Raw genomic sequence first — 16,571 nt, 5'->3', positions numbered from 1 at the left:
GAGTCAGGACACCGCTGAACGTCCCATCCAAAAGACAGCACCCTACACAGGGCAATGTCCCCAATCACTGCCCTGGGATACTTTTTTGACCAGAGAAAAGAGTGCCTCCTACTGGTCCTGTAACACCACTTCCAGCGGCATCTGGTCTCCCACCCAGGGACTGACCAGGACCAACCCTGCTTAGAGACAAGCCAGCAGTGGGAGGGATGAGGGTGGTATGCTGCTGTAAGAGTTGCATTTGAGAGTTCTTTACTCTGGAAAGTTTTATAATTAACTGATAGCCTCACAGGGGTATTGGGTTTTTTCAGTAATACATGTGGAAATGACAGTTTTGGAAGGTAAAATATTAATCAACTAATGGATGGGGAATGTGCAGTGTGCTGGACTTTCATTTGTAGCATATTTGATTCCTATATAGGTACCTGTAAAGATGCTGTTCAGATGGAAGTGTGTTGCCATGGGAATTTGTTGGTGGTAGGATCGTTCTGGAAAGTCCCAAGGGAGATATAAACTTAGGTGGTCCACACGCACACAACCACGGCCATGAGATGTATGAGTGTGTGTGCTTGCATGCATATGGTGGGTGTGTTTGATCGCCGGTTTCATGTGGGTTTTCTAGTGCATTTCAAAGGCAGGGCCCTGATGAGAATTCCTCTGATCAGTGGTCGGAACATCGGGGACACTGGGCGGGATATGTGTGTGTGTGTGGAGGAGAGGATTTAAACACTGATTGGCATTCATAGCAGTGAGTCCGGAGTGCTGCTAAATAAGAAATTAGGCTTTACCTAAGCCAGCGCCATTCAGCTGTTTGAAATTCTGTCTTCTCAGGGCTTCTATTAATAAATGCATAATTGATTAGGGTGAGCATACGTGCCTGAACACACTCTCACTGTCTCTATCACTATCTATCTATACCCCCCCCCCCCTCCTCTCTCTCACACACATACACACGTTGTGTCAGCGTGTGTGCATGAGCATGTTCAGGAGTCTCACGTCTCCTGGGGTAAACAGAGGTCCTTCACTCAAACTCAGTCAATAACCCGTCTGTCTGTCTCTCTGTCTGTCTCTCTGTCTGTCTCTCTGTCTGTCTCTCTGTCTCTCTAGGTGAGCCTGGCCAGTTGAAGATCTACCTACCTAAGAAGCTGTTGGAGTGTTTGCCCAAATGTTCCTCTCTGCCCAAGGAGCGCCACCGCTGGAACACCAATGAGGTGAGAGAGCACTTAGGAGGACCCAATCATAGGTTGCGCCTTGTCCACGGACATGGATGGATTAGGGCCTCTGTGTAGCAGTGTTTTAGTGTGGTGACCTCTAGCCTTTTCCATAGGTCAGCATCTTCCTTTACTATTCCAGTGGATGGGTTTCCACATGTGTAGTTCTGAAGAAAACTATTGTGCTGGGCCAACTTGGTTTGGTTTGCTGTTATTTCTGTTTTGATTGTGGATAGAGACTGAGGCGTGTGTGTTATTGATTTAGGACAGTGGTTCCCAAACTTTTTATAGTCCCGTACCCCTTCAAACATTCAACCTCCAGCTGCGTACCCCCTCTAGCACCAGGGTCAGCACACTCTCAAATGTTGATTTTTACCATCATTGTAAGCCTGCCACACACACTACACAATACATTTATTAAACATTAGAATGAGTGTTTTTTGTCACAACCCGGCTCGTGGGGAAGTGACAAAGAGCTCATATAGGACCAGGGCACAAATAATAATATTATAATAATCAATCATTTTGCTCTTTATTTAGCCATCTTACGTATAAAACCTTATTTGTTCATGGAAAATTGTGAATATCTCACCGCAGGTTAATGAGAAGGGTGTGCTGGAAAGGATGCACATAAGTCTGCAATGTTTGGCCTCGAGTGGTACAGTGGTCTAAGACACTGCATCTCAGTACGAGACGCATCACTGCAGTACCTGGTTTGAATCCAGGCTGCATCACATCTGGCCTTGATTGGGAGTCCCATAGGGCGGCGCACAATTGGCCCAGTGTCGTCCGGGTTAGGCTGTCATTGTAAATAAGAATGTGTTCTTATCTGACTTGCCTAGTTACATTTTAAAAAGTTGGGTTGTATCGGAGAAAGTCTTAACATTGTGATTTGCCAAAGCAGGATACTCTGAGCGCAGCCCAATCCAAAAATATGTCACTGGCTTCTGAGTAAATTCAATTTTCACGAACCGCTTGTTGCAATTTCAATGAGGCTCTCTTGTTCAGATATCGGTAAGTGGACTGAAGGCAGGGCATGAAAGGGATAACGAATCCAGTTGTTTCTGTTATGTTTTTCGGGAAAGTACCTGCGTAATTGAGCACCTAACTCACTCAGGTGTTTCGCAATATCACATTTGACATTGTCCGTAAGCTTGTTCATTTGCACACAAAGAATCATACAATGATGGAAAGACCTGTGTGTTGTCCTTGTTAATGCAGACAGAGAAGAGCTACAACTTCTTAATCATAGCCTCAATTTTGTTCCGCACTTTGACTATAGTTGTGGAGAGTCCCTGTAATCCTAGATTCAGATCATTCAGTCGAGAAAAAACATCACCCAGATAGGCCAGTCCTGTGAGAAACTCGTCATCATGCAAGCGGTCAGGCAAGTGAAAACTTTAAGCTCGTCTCTCAATTTAAAAAAACATGTCAATACTTTGCCCCTTGATAAACAGCGCACTTCTTTCTGTATGTTGTTAAAGCATTACATGGTCGCTGCCCATATCATTGCATAGTGCAGAAAATACACAAGAGTTCAGGGGCCTTGCTTTAACAAAGTTAACCATTTTCACTGTAGTGTCCAAAATGCCTTTCAAGCTGTCAGGCATTCCCTTGGCAGCAAGAGCCTCTTGCTGGATGCTGCAGTCTACCCAAGTGGCTTCGGGAGCAACTGCTTGCACACACGTTGCCACTCTATTATGTCTCCCTGTCATGGCTTTTGCGCCATCAGTACAGATACCAACACATCTTGACCACCAAAGTCCATTTGATGTCACAAAGTTGTCCAGTACTTTAAAAATATCCTATCCTGTTGTCCTGGTTTCCAGTGGTTTGCAGAAGAGGATGTCTTCTTTAATTGACCCCCCATAAACGTAATACCAGGAGCTGTGCATGTTGACTCATCCAATTGTAACACATCCAATTCACTAGCTTGTATGCAAAGCAGTAATTGCTTCAAAACATCTCCTGCCATGTCAGTGATGCGTCGTGAAACAGTGTTGTTTGATGAGGGCATTGTCTGTATATTTTTTTTTTGTCCTTTTCCTCCAACATTGTCCCAGCCATATCAGTGGCAGCAGGAAGAATGAAGTCCTCCACAATAGTATGGGTCTTGCCTGTTCTAGCCACTCGGTAGCTCACCATATAAGACGCTTCTAGCCCATTCTTATTGATGGTATCTGTTGCTTTTATATGTCTTACTACTCAAAAATTGTCTTAATTCTCGATCAAAAAACTCCTGTGGCTTATTTTTAAATTTGCCATGTTTTGTTTCTAAATGTCTGCACAAGAGTGAAGGTTTCATCGAGTTGTGAGATAGTACTTTTGCACATACAGTAGAAGTCGGAAGTTTACATACGCTTAGGTTGAAGTCATTAAAACTTGTTTTTCAACCACTCCACAAAGTTCTTGTTAACAAACTATAGTTTTGGCAAGTCGGTTAGGGCATTTACTTTGAAGTAATTTCTCCAACAATTGTTTACAGACAGATTATTTCACTTGTAATTCACTGTATAACAATTCCAGTGGGTCAGAAGTTTACATACACTAAGTTGACTGTGTCTTTAAACCGCTTGGAAAATTCCAGACAATTACGAGTCTGGTTCATCCTTGGGAACAATTTCCGAATGCCTGAAGGTACCACGTTCATCTGTACAAACAATAGTAAGCAAGTATAAACACCATTGGACTACGCAGCCGTCATACCGCTCAGGGAGGAGACGCGTTCTGTCTCCTAGAGCTGAACGTACTTTGGTGCAAAAAGTGCAAATCAATCCCAGAACAACAGCAAAGGACCTTGTGAAGATGCTGGAGGAAATAGGTACAAAAGGATCTATATCCACAGTAAAACGAGTCCTATATCGACATAACCTGATGACATAACCGCTCAGCAAGGAAGAAGCCACTGATCCAAAACCGCCAAAGAAAAGCCAGACTACGGTTTGCAACTGCACATGGGGACAAAGATCGTACTTTTTGGAGAAATGTCCTCTGGTCTGATAATGACCATCGTTGTGTTTGGAGGAAAAAGGGGAAGGCTTGCAAGCCGAAGAACACCATCCCAACCATGAAGCACAGGGGTGGTAGCATCATATTGTGGGGATGCTTTGCTGCAGGAGGGACTGGTGCACTTCACAAAATAGATGGCATCATAAGGAGGGGAAATTATGTGGATATATTGAAGCAACATCTCAAGACATCAGTCAGGAAGTTAAAGCTTGGTCGCAAATGGGTCTTCCAAATGGACAATAACCCCAAGCATACTTCCAAAGTTGTGGCAAAATGGCTTAAGGACAACAAAGTCAAGGTATTGGAGTGGCCATCACAAAGCCCTGACCTCAATCCCATAGAAAATTGGTGGGCAGAACTGAAAAAGCGTGTGTGAGCAAGGAGGCCTACAAACCTGACTCAGTTACACCAGCATTGTCAAGAGGAATGGGCCAAAATTCACCCAACTTATTGTGGGAAGCTTGTGGTAGGCTACCTGAAAGGTTTGACCCAAGTTAAACAATTTAAAGGCAATGCTACCAAATACTAATTGAGTGTATGTAAACTTCTGACCCACTGGAAATGTGATAAAAGAAATAAAAGCTGAAATAAATCATTCTCTCTACTATTATTCTGACATTTCACATTCTTATAATAAAGTGGTGATCCTAACTGACCTAAAACAGGACATGTTTACTAGGTTTAAATGTCAGGAATTGTGAAAAACTGTAAACTTCCGACTTCCAACTGTATAGCACACTGTGGCTGAGGATAGGCACTCCTCCCAATATAAGTGAACCCCAAATAAATGTAGTTCTCATCATATTTACGCCTCTTCGATGGTCCAACGTCCCTGTCTGTTGTTCATTGCTTTCCCAGGTAAAGGGGCAGTAGCTCTTCGGCTGCATCAGATTCACAACTGTCAGTGTCTGTGCTAGCTCTGCTAACAACAAATGTAGAATTACTGATGCTAGCATTGGGTGTGCTCGTGGAAGCAGAACAACTTGTGTCGACAGTTGAAGGTGTAGTATTGCTGGTAGTAGCAGTACTACCAGTAGAGCTGGTATGTGTCTCTATGGACACAGGCCTTACTAAATGGACTGTTTGAAAATGTGAAGAAAAGTGTCAAAAAAAGATCTATATATCTTTTGATGTGAATCACATTTTTATGTGGCGTACCCCCAACGGCATTGCGTGTACCCCAGTACCCCAGTTTGGGAATACCTGATCTAGGAGATGTACATTCATTACTATGTGATGTAAAGCTTATTTGGTTTGTGGTTTCTCCTCTGAGGCAATTCATTACATTTTCCATGCGATCTGTCTCAGTGAAGGACAAACAGCATATCTGCAGCCTACAGAACAGAGCACTCACTGGAATCAAGTGTGTGTGTCTGTATGTGTGCCTGCATGTGTGTATGTGGTTCCCGAATTGAGAGCAGTTTGTGATCTTTCAGTGCTGAGATCGTTGTGTAGGAAACACAGAGTCGAGAGTATGCGTGAAGACAGACCCTCTCCTCTCTCATTGTCTCTTTTTCCTTCTGTGTGTGTTTGATGATGGAGTGAAGGCTCAGTTCAGGGGAAGGTTGGGTGTCCCTGGGAGGATTCCTTCAAAGCTCATCTGTTTCATCAGAGGCCTAAAGTTTCCTGAATACGTTCTGTCACCCCTTTGTCCTTTATAGGCATACTCCTGTTTCTGTGTTTGGGGGAGAGAGAGACATGGAGAGAGAATGTGTGTTTATGTGTGTGTTTGTGATTGTGTATGTCATTTAAGTGATAATGCCCGAGAAGCCGGTGTTTGGAGGATATATTGGCACAGGTATTGTTCGTCTCAGGCCGGCAAACCGTGCCAATATATCTTCCTGTAATAACAGAACTGTGAGTCGGGAAGCAGGTGCAGGTAAAATGTTTAATAAAACAACAAAACCAGTAACGAGACAATTCCATAAGGCTACACCCGGTAAACAAGAACAATACCAACTGGTGAGAAAACATAAGGGAATGACATATAAAGGGGAGGAAATGATGAAGGCAATGAAGTCCAGGTGTGAATCATAATGATTAACATGTTTGTGTGATGATGAGTGCCAGGTGTGTGCAATGATGAATCCCAGGACATGTGGTCAGTACGCCGGAGAGGAGGAGCAGGAGAAGATGTGACACTTCCAAACACCGGCTTCGAGGGCATTATCACTTTTCTACAAAGGGCTACCAACATATTCAGACATATTTTCATTAAAAACGCTGCCTGCCTTTCTCTCTCGTCCCGACTCCCGACCCCTACACGTTCATTACTATGTGGGACAGTTCAAGATTGAATTTGAATATTGAAGCAATGTTGCAAATGTCGAAGAGACAGACAGCAAGGTTCATACTAGGGATACACAATATATTGGTGAACATATTAGAATCACCCGATATTAGCTAAAAATGCCGGTGTCTAGTTTAACACCAATGTGCAAAACCGATGTCAACGCTGAAGTGTATACCTATATAACATGTAACAGGTACATGTCATAATGACGCCACGTAATATTTTGCACTACACGTGCAACACAGCATTCATATCCTAGCCCACAATGTCTGCTGTGTGGATCGAGCAGTCAACAAGTCCAGCAGTCATTTGGAAGAGTAAGAACATTTCAGCGAGACAACTCAAAGGGGAAATCCATTAACGCCAAGATAATGGAATTCATTGCCCTTGACAATCAACCGTTCTCTGTCGTGGGTGATGTTGGCCTTCACCGACTGGTTGAGCACCGGTACACACTACCAAGGGTGCTATTTTTCAGATGTTGCCCTACTGGAGTTACACATTAATAGTGTCACTTTTATTAGCTTCACAACATACATACTATGGAACGCCGTTTGGGTCTTTGCGTGTCAAAAAAAAGATACAGTAGCACTGTCAAAGCTGTATAAAAAATTCTGCAAACACCGGCCACGAACGATGTGTTTACAATACCGCGTTGGTAATAAAGCATAATTTGTTCGACCGCAACTTCTGAGGTAGCTAGCTTTAGCTTGGTACCTAGCTATCACCAATATAACCTGCCTGAAAACAATGACCAGTAGAAACTGCAGTCATTTTCATTATTCTTACGTAAATGCCAACAAAATAACTGTGTGTGTGTGTGTGTGTGTGTGTGTGTGTGTGTGTGTGTGTGTGTGTGTGTGCAACCTTTATTTAACTAGGCAAGTCGGTTCAGATCAAATTCTTATTTACAACGACGGCCTACCCCGGCCAAACCCGGACGACGCTGGGCCAATTGTGCACCGCCCTATGGGACCCCCTTTTACGGCCAGATGTGATACAGCCTGGATTCAAACCAGGACTGTAGTGACGACTCTTGCACTGAGATGCCGTGTGTTAGACTGCTGCTTCCATGTGTGTGTGTTAACTATTTAACTGTACTAGAATTCTTAAAAGGCCGCTAAAATGTTAAATATTGGTTATCGGTATCGTATTTTTTTGTCAAGGTAAATATCAGATATCGGCCAAAAATGTCATATCGGTGCATCACTAGTTTATACAAATCTCCACTGTTGAAAACTAAATGTTAGTCTAAAAGAAATGTGAGATAATGTCTAGATGCTTTTTATAGTGGAGGTCAAGTTTATAACTTGCCTGGCTGGGCTGATGAGACAGTGGATTGGGCAGTCAGATGGAACAGAGTAAATAGGCATTTTAACACCATAGATTTAACTGGTGGTAACTTGTGGATAAGACACCGCTGGAATGCACTTTTAACCTATCAGCTTTCAGGATTAGACCCACCCATTGTATAAATCAGGCATAACTGATGCACCAAAGCATTATATACCTCTCCTCCAAATGGTTCTGTCTGAATGTGATTTGGAGAGAATCTCACAGATAGGTTCTGCTGATAATTTAGCTGGCTTCTAAATCCTACTAGTACGGTGTGTGTGTGTGTGTGTGTGTGTGTGTGTGTGTGTGTGTGTGTGTGTGTGTGTGTGTGTGTGTGTGTGTGTGTGTGTGTGTACACGTGAGCGTGCATGCGTGTGTATGTGTTAGCCTATCATCATGGTGCTAAATGTCCCAGCTAGCACATACTGTAACGTTCAGAGAACCATGTTTCTTTGAGCTTGGTGAGAGCGTGTTTGTCCTATGATTATTTTGCATTCAACCTTCCCCCAATGTTCTGGAATGGTGTAAGATACTGAGCTAGCACATAACGTTCTGAAAACCCTATGTTTCTGAAGTGGGAATTTCAGGACTTCAGTGTAATGTTTCCTACAGGTTCCCCCATGGCTCTATTTAAAGGAACGTTCTCAAATTGTTACAAGAATATTAAGAAACAACGTTCTTCTATGGGAATTTCAGTACTTCAGTAAGTTTTCTACTGTTTTCGTCATGGTTTTATTTAAAGTCCTGTTTTCAGAACGTTCAGAGAACGTTAAGAATCAATGTTCTTCTATGGGAATTTCAGTACTTCAGCATAATGTTTCTTCAGGTTTCCTCATGCTTCTATTTAAAATGTTCCATTAAAACCATAAGAAAACATTACTAACATTCATAGAATGTTCTAAGAATGTTATTTATAAACATATGCATTCCGTTTTCAGTATCAACAAAACTTACTCTATCCTCTATCTTGTTATGTGTGTTCAGGTGTGTTGGCCGCGCCCACTAATTGGCCCTACCTGATCTAAATGAGTGCTTGTTTCCTTTGAAATGGGGTCTGTTTGAATAGACTCAAATGAACAGCTTTGTATGAGTTCCCAGAACATGCTAAATGTTTACCTTCCGTTCTCAAAACTTAAAAAAAAAGTTCAGTTTTATTGTTCAGAAAACGTATGGCTTCATTCCCAGAACCAATGGGAAACCAAAAATGTACATTTCCATAACATCCATGGAACCACATGTGGTAGCTGGGGCTGCTAATACAGCATGGTGATGACTTATTGATAAAAGGCCAGTCAGACACACCCAGTGATTACTATCTCTTTCTAATGTGTGTGTGTGTGTGTTTCATTTCAACCTGCAGCGGGATCCACGTTTTAGAGGGAATCTTAGTGATCCTCTCTCTCTCTCGCTCTCCCTTTAGCTTTTCTGTATTTTCTTTTGCACTTGGTCTTCCTCTCTATCCGTCTCTACCTCCTCACTCTCTATGACCTTTTTTCACATTGACGATAGCAAACGGACATTTTAGAGAAGTTCTGGAGAGACAATACTGTTGTGTAAACTTGCCAAATGATCACATCTCAAGCACTAACTCCAGAGGTCGTGTATGACACGCGCCCTACAGTTACCCCTATCCGAGCAGGGCAGTGTGAAAACAATTCTCCTCATATTTAAGACTTGTTTTATTGAGTTAAATTGCAGTAACAGCCTGTTACATTCAGAAATTGTAGCAGTAGCTGAGCCACATAGAACTATGGAAGCCCATTCCCCTAACATTGTTTTTAGGTCGATAGGCTTACTATCTCAACTTTGAGATATGTAAGTAAACATTTTGAGATAGTACAAACAGAATATGTTCAATTGTAACATTGTGTGGTGATGTCAGAGGTGGCATCACAAGGGAAATTGTTTTCCTGGGACCCAGAGTAAAAAAATAGATAAAGGTTTTATATGGGCCATGATGGACTAGATTTTTTCTAGACGGGTCATACAGTGTGATTTAAAAGAAAAAATTCCTGGATAAATTCCTGGTCCTTAGAGATGACTACATAACAATCCTGTCATACTTGTCCTTAACACTCAAGATTTGGGACTTCAAGAAGTATGGAGAACAACACATTCTAATGAAAGGGGCTGTTATTTTTTATTATGTACACAAATCCTATTCAAGAATATACTTTTTTGTTCCTTAATTATTTTTTCTCCAAGATTTCAAGTTGTTTATTTTCCTAGACTTCTATCTGACCCCTCTGCCCTGTTTTTTCCCCCATTGAATTTGAGGGACCTCCTATGGCACCACCATCTTGGAGATTCAACATATAGCTCCTAGCAAATCATCAATTATTGATTATGTTAATAATCACTTCCAATGTTTATTTGAAATGCACCGGAACACAGCAGTATGCCCTTTAATGGTCTGGGATACCCTGAAGTGCCTTGCAAAAGTATTCATCCCCCTTGGCGTTTTTCCTATTTTGTTGCGTTATAACCTGTATTTTAAATTGATTTTCATTTGGATTTCATTTAATAGACATACATTAAATAGTCCAAATTGGTGAAGTGAAATGAAAAAAAAATACTTGTTTACATTTTTTAAATGTATTTTATAAAAACAGAAAAGTGGTGCGTGGATATGTATTCACCCCCTTTGCTATGAAGCCCCTAAATAAGATCTGGTGCAACCAATTACCTTCAGAAGTCACATAATTTGTTGAAGTCCATCTGTGTGCAATCTAAGTGTCACAGGATCTCAGTATATTAAAACTAGTTTTTCAACCACTCCACAAATTTCTTGTTAACAAACTATAGTTTTGGCAAGTCGTTTAGGACATCTACTTTGTGCATGACTCAAGTAATTTTTCCAACAATTGTTTACAGACAGATTATTTCACTTATAATTCATTGTATCACAATTCCACAAGTTTACATACACTAAGTTGACTGTGCCTTTAAACAGCTTTGAAAATTCCAGAAAATTATGTCATGGCTTTAGAATCTTCTGATAGGCTAATTGACATCATTTGAGTCAATTGGAGGTGTACCTGTGGATGTATTTTAAGGCCTACCTTCAAACTCAGTGCCTCTTTGCTTGACATCATGGGAAAATCAAAAGAAATCAGCCTAGACCTCAGAAAAAACATTGTAGACCTCCACAAGTCTGATTCATCCTTGGGAGCAATTTGCAAACGCTTGAAGTTACCACGTTCATCTGTACAAACAATAGTACGCAAGTATAAACACCATGGGACCATGCAGCTGTCATACCGCTCAGGAAGGAGACGCGTTCTGTCTCCTAGTGATGAACTTACTTTGCTGCCCAAAAGTGCAAATCAATCCCAGAACAACAGCAAAGGACCTTGTGAAGATGTTGGAGGAAACAGGTACAAAAGTATCTACAGTATATCCACAGTAAAACAAGTCCTATATCGACATAACCGGAAAGGCCGCTCAGCAAGGAAGGAGCCACTGATCCAAAACCGCCATAAAAAAGCCAGACTACGATTTGCAACTGCACATGGGGACAAAGATCGTACTTTTTGGAGAAATGTCATCTGGTCTGATGAAACAAAAATAGAACTGTTTGGCAATAATGACCATCGTTATGTTTGGAGGAAAAAGGGGGAGGCTTGCAAGCCGAAGAACACCATCCCAACCGTGAAGCACGGGGGTGGCAGCATCATGTTGTGGGTGTGCTTTGCTGCAGGAGGGACTGGTGCACTTCAGAAAATAGATGGCATCATGAGGAAGAGACAATTATGTGGATATTAAAGCAACATCTCAAGACATCAGTCAGGAAGTTAAAGCTTGGTCGCAAATGGGTCTTCCAATTGGACAATGACCCCAAGCATACTTCCAAAGTTGTGGCAAAATGGCTTAAGGACAACAAAGTCAAGGTGTTGGAGTGGCCATCATAAAGCCCCGACCTCAATCCTATAGTAAATGTGTGGGCAGAACTGAAAAGGCGTGTGCGGGCAAGGAGGCCTACAAACCTGACTCAGTTACACCAGCTCTGTCAGGAAGAATGGGCCAAAATTCACCCAACTTATTGTGGGAAGCTTGTGGAAGGCTACCTGAAACATTTGACCCAAGTTAAAGAATTTAAATGCTACCAAATACCTATTGAGTGTATGTGAACTTCTGACCCACTGGGAATATGATGAAATAAATAAAAGCTGAAATAAATCATTCTATCTACTATTATTCTGACATTTCACATTCTTATAATATAGTCATGATCCTACCTGACCTAAGACAGGGAATTTTTACTAGGTTTAAATGTCAGGAATTGTGAAAAACTGAGTTTACATGTATTTGGCTAAGGTGTATGTAAACTACCGTCTTCAACTCTATACACCTGTTCCGAAAGGCCCCAGAGTCTGCAACACCACTAAGCAAAGGGCACCACCAAGCAAGCGGCACCATGAAGACCAAGGAGCTCTCCAAACAGGTCACGGACAAAGTTGTGGAGAAGTACAGATCAGGGTTGGGTTATAAAAAAATATATAATATAACTTTGAACATCCCATGGAGCACCATTATATTTGTTATAAAAAATGTAGCAATATGGCACCACAACAAACCTGCCAAGAGAGGGCTGCCCACCAAAACTCATGGACCAGGCAAGGAGGGCATTATTCAGAGAGACAACAAAGAGACTAAAGATAACCCTGAAGGAGCTGCAAAGCTCCACAACGGAGATTGGAGCATCTGTTCATAGGACCACTTTAAGTCGCACACTCCACAGAGCTGGGCTTTACGGAAGAGTGGCCAGAAAAAAGCCATTGCTTAAAGACAAAAAGGCCTAGGAACAGTGGGTTAACTGCTTTGTTCAGGGGCAGAGCGACTTATTATTTTACCTTGTCAACTCTGGGATTCGTTCCAGCAACCTTTCGGTGACTGGCCCAATGCTCTACCCACTAGGTTACCTGCCGCCCCCATAGACCAGTGTCACTTTTAAATGTTGATTATATGTTGATTTCTTAAATATTAACTCTGTGCTGGAACTGGAGTCTGGAAACTGGAATCTGTGCTTCTCATCCACACAGACCAAACTGGTTTTGTACAGGGTTGTCTCTCCCCTGATAATTTACGTAGATATTTTGACATTCTTTTTTATACTAATGTTCTTAAGACCCCAAATGTTGTAGTCTCCCTTGATGCTGAAACAGCATTGGACAGAGTGGAATGGACATACATGTACATTATGTCTGTATTATCAAGGTTTCGTCTTTTGTATTCAAATTATTTATAATTCACCGGTGAAAACAAGCAAGTATAGTGTAGAGAATCATTGTACCATCTAAACTACTGAGAAATATCTTTCCATAACTCAAAATATTGTATTGTGTACAAAAACAAAAGTAAAAGGCACCAAAACAAAACTTAAGAACGGGAAGCATAGAAATAGCGCATATTGAACAGATCTACCACTTCTTAGACTTGCTTTCAATGAGAATGACAGATCTGTAACGCACATTTCTATGTGAATTTGATCAGGTCAAAAAGTTTCATACTGCAGCTTTAAAACCCACACCCAATACTCACTCCTCTCCCTGTTGTCTTGAGGGACAAGGCAAGGCTGTCCGACCAGTGCAGAACTTTTTTGCTTTGGTCATAGAACTCCTATGCCGCCATGATTAGATCACATGACCAAATTAAATAAATTATTTCCAAAGTATACACCTCACATCTTTATGGGCTTAACCAAAGAAGACACCTGTACCATGTCAGATATAGAGTTTAAATAAATTACATTTTGAGTGTACATCCCAATATTACACTTTATATACATTACAGAACACTGAAATATAATAAAACTGTTTGACATATAAACACCCGATTTTTGCCGTGATTTATTTTTAAAAAGTGTACTAATTATGAAATTCTGAAAAATATGAATAACATTCCACCCATTAGGCCACTAGGTATTTTGATTGCAGGAAAGGGCTACTTACTTCAGAATTTTCATACCCAGTAATGTACATTGAGAATGCAAAATATTAAGAACACCTGCTCTTTCCATGACATCGACTGACCAGGTGAATCCAGGTGAAAGCTATGATCTCTTATTGATGTCACTTGTTAAATCCACTTCAATCATTGTAGATGAAGGGGAGTAGACAGACGGGTTAAAGAAGGATTTTTAAGCCTTGAGACAATTGAGACATGGATTGTGTAGATGTGCCATTCAGAGGGTGAATGGGCGAAACCAAAAGTGTATGTGCTTTTGAACGGGGTATGATAGTAGGTGCCAGGTGCACCGGTTTTTGTCAAGAACAGCAACTCAGATGGGTTTTTCACACTCAACAGTTTCCCTTGTGAATAAAGAATGGTCCACCACCCAAAGGACATCCAAACAACTTGTGTTTGGTATACTCCGTGTACATGATTTGTATAACTTGAACCACATTCCAGTTATTGAAATGGTTACCAATGACTTGAAAAGCATGTACTTACTTCCTACTTCTCTTGTGGGCAGAGTTAATGTAATCAGAATTTCAATATTACCAACATTTCTTTATTTGTTTCAGAATATTCCAATTTCACCCTCTCTGCATTAAAAAAAGAAAAGAAATCACCCAGAATTCATCTGCAGGTCCTGTATCTTCCATATAATGCAGGTGGTCTGAATTTAGTCAACCTAAAACTTTACTATCCAACTCTCCCAAGTTAAGCATTGGTTTTCTCCCTCATTAAGTTATTGGACAAGGCAAGAAACCTTTGCCACTTTACCATATGAGTTGAAATACCTGCCCTATTTTGGCCTGGAAGAGATAAAGAAGATTATAAATAACCCAGGCAAGTATGGAAAGCAACTCGTAAATTACTGGGTTTACAATGCATCTCTCTCCCCTTTTGCTCCCATATGAAGGAATCCCTGCTTTTCATCCTCTTTTAATGAATCTGCATTTAAATCCTGGCACAACTTGGGTTTAAGGGAAATCTACCACTTCTTCTAGGATGGTACTTTTTGTTCTTTTCAACAATAATGAGATCAATTCTGTATTCCATCTGACCAGTTGTTTAGTTTTTTTCAAGTCAGAAATAATGGTTAAATTGAAACAGGGTTCTCTTGTGAAACCCAAAGCATCTAAACTTGATGTTTTACTAAATAATAAGTGTATTTCTAGGGTTTATAAATTGTTGTTAGATTATATGCCAGTAGACACCAATGTTACTAGTTTGAAATGGGAACCCGATTTACAGGTTTAAATAAGCATAGAATAATGATGTCTTTCCTTTGTTGGTGCTGTAAGAGGCAACATTAACTTTTTATCATGTTTTGGACATGTAATCTTATTTCAATGTTTTGGGAGTCAGTAATCAACACAATTTCAGAATGTTTACAGATGTATATCCCTCTCACGCCTAGCTTGTGTTTGTTTGGGACTAGTGAACTAGATCCATGGAACAAAAATCTGAAAAAAAATATGAATCTGTCTGTGCTTGTGGCAAAGAAATGAATAACACTATTCTTGAAATCAGACAGTCCCCTACTTTAACACACTGGCTAAATGAAATATCTAGCTACATCCCTTTGGACAATATTTTATATAACATCCAAGGAAGACCACATGTTTCCAAAACATCTGGCATTCCCACATTCAATTCATGTAGATAAGAGCAAATAAATAATGAGTGACATGTTCATGTATTTGTCTTGATGGTTTTGTTTATTCGTTTGTCTGATTGTATGCATCGCTGTGCCTTGTTTGGTAGTGTACATGTGTATGCAACACATGGGGAGGGAAAAACCTGTTGTTTCATTAATTGAATCATGCATTATGATGATATTGTACTTACACGTGGTACTTACAGATGGTTAGTTGTAATGTTGTAAGGTATGCCTACGGTACTTTTCTATTCGTATTAGAGGGGTAATCATACATTTTTGATTGGCAAACATTACTTGATGAAGATGTGCTGTTAGCGTTAGTTATGTAAATTGAAAAGTGTATGCACATATTATGTCAATTGAAATGTCCTTCCCAATAACTCTATTCAGTGAGAATGCCCTATCTATCGTTACCTCTCTCTGAGCGTTCGGAGGGGTTGGGTTAAATGTGGAAGACACATTTTGGTTGAATGCATTAAGTTATGCAACTGACTAGATATCCCCTTTCCCTTTTGCCTTCCTCTCTCCGGGGGTCACCTAATAGTGTGCTAGTGTGTAAGAGGGTAAAAGGTGTGTGTATAGTGGGGTCGTGCTGTTTGGGTGTTGCTGCATGCTGGGTCACTGTGGTTCCTGGTGGGAGTGTGTGTATGGGATTAGTCTGTGTGTGTTTGGGGGTGTGTGGGATTAATGCGGCGTGTCAGGATAAGGACAATTCTGATTAGCACAGATGTAATCCTTCTGACTCTCAGTAGGAAGACTGATATCCTTACCTCACCCCACTCTGTGTGTGTGAATATGATCTTGTCACGCATGGCTCCCCTCAACCTTTTCACCTCTCCAGATCACTGAGGTGTGGCCCCTGCATTTTCTCTCTCTTATTCTTCCTACCTTTCTCTCTCCTCCTCTCCTATATCTCATTCTCTCCCTCCTCTCGTTCACACTCCCTCCACTCCTTCTCCTCTTATCTCATTCTCTCTCTTTCCCTCTCCCCCTGACTCATTCCCTCTCTCTGTGTTCTGCACCCAGTGATGTGTGAAAAGATTGGGGGATGAAGGGATGGATTTCTCCCTGTAGGGCTGAGGGGATGGCTGAGGCTTCTGTTCAGTAACAGACT

General features: G+C 41.1%; 1 protein-coding gene across 1 annotated transcript in view; it reads left to right on the top strand.

Annotated features, from left to right (window-relative positions):
- The window catches only part of LOC139412616 (calmodulin-binding transcription activator 1-like), a 126,304-nt gene that overhangs the window by 17,196 nt on the left and 92,537 nt on the right, over positions 1 to 16,571 (top strand). The window contains exon 3 of the mRNA XM_071159310.1: positions 1,105 to 1,208. Coding sequence (XP_071015411.1) covers positions 1,105 to 1,208 — 104 coding nt within the window. The remainder of the gene's footprint in view (positions 1 to 1,104; positions 1,209 to 16,571) is intronic.

The sequence above is a fragment of the Oncorhynchus clarkii genome, chromosome 7 (assembly GCF_045791955.1).
Source record: "Oncorhynchus clarkii lewisi isolate Uvic-CL-2024 chromosome 7, UVic_Ocla_1.0, whole genome shotgun sequence".
In the NCBI taxonomy this organism is placed as follows: Eukaryota; Metazoa; Chordata; class Actinopteri; order Salmoniformes; family Salmonidae; genus Oncorhynchus; species Oncorhynchus clarkii.
This window is presented reverse-complemented; position numbering and strand designations above follow the sequence as displayed.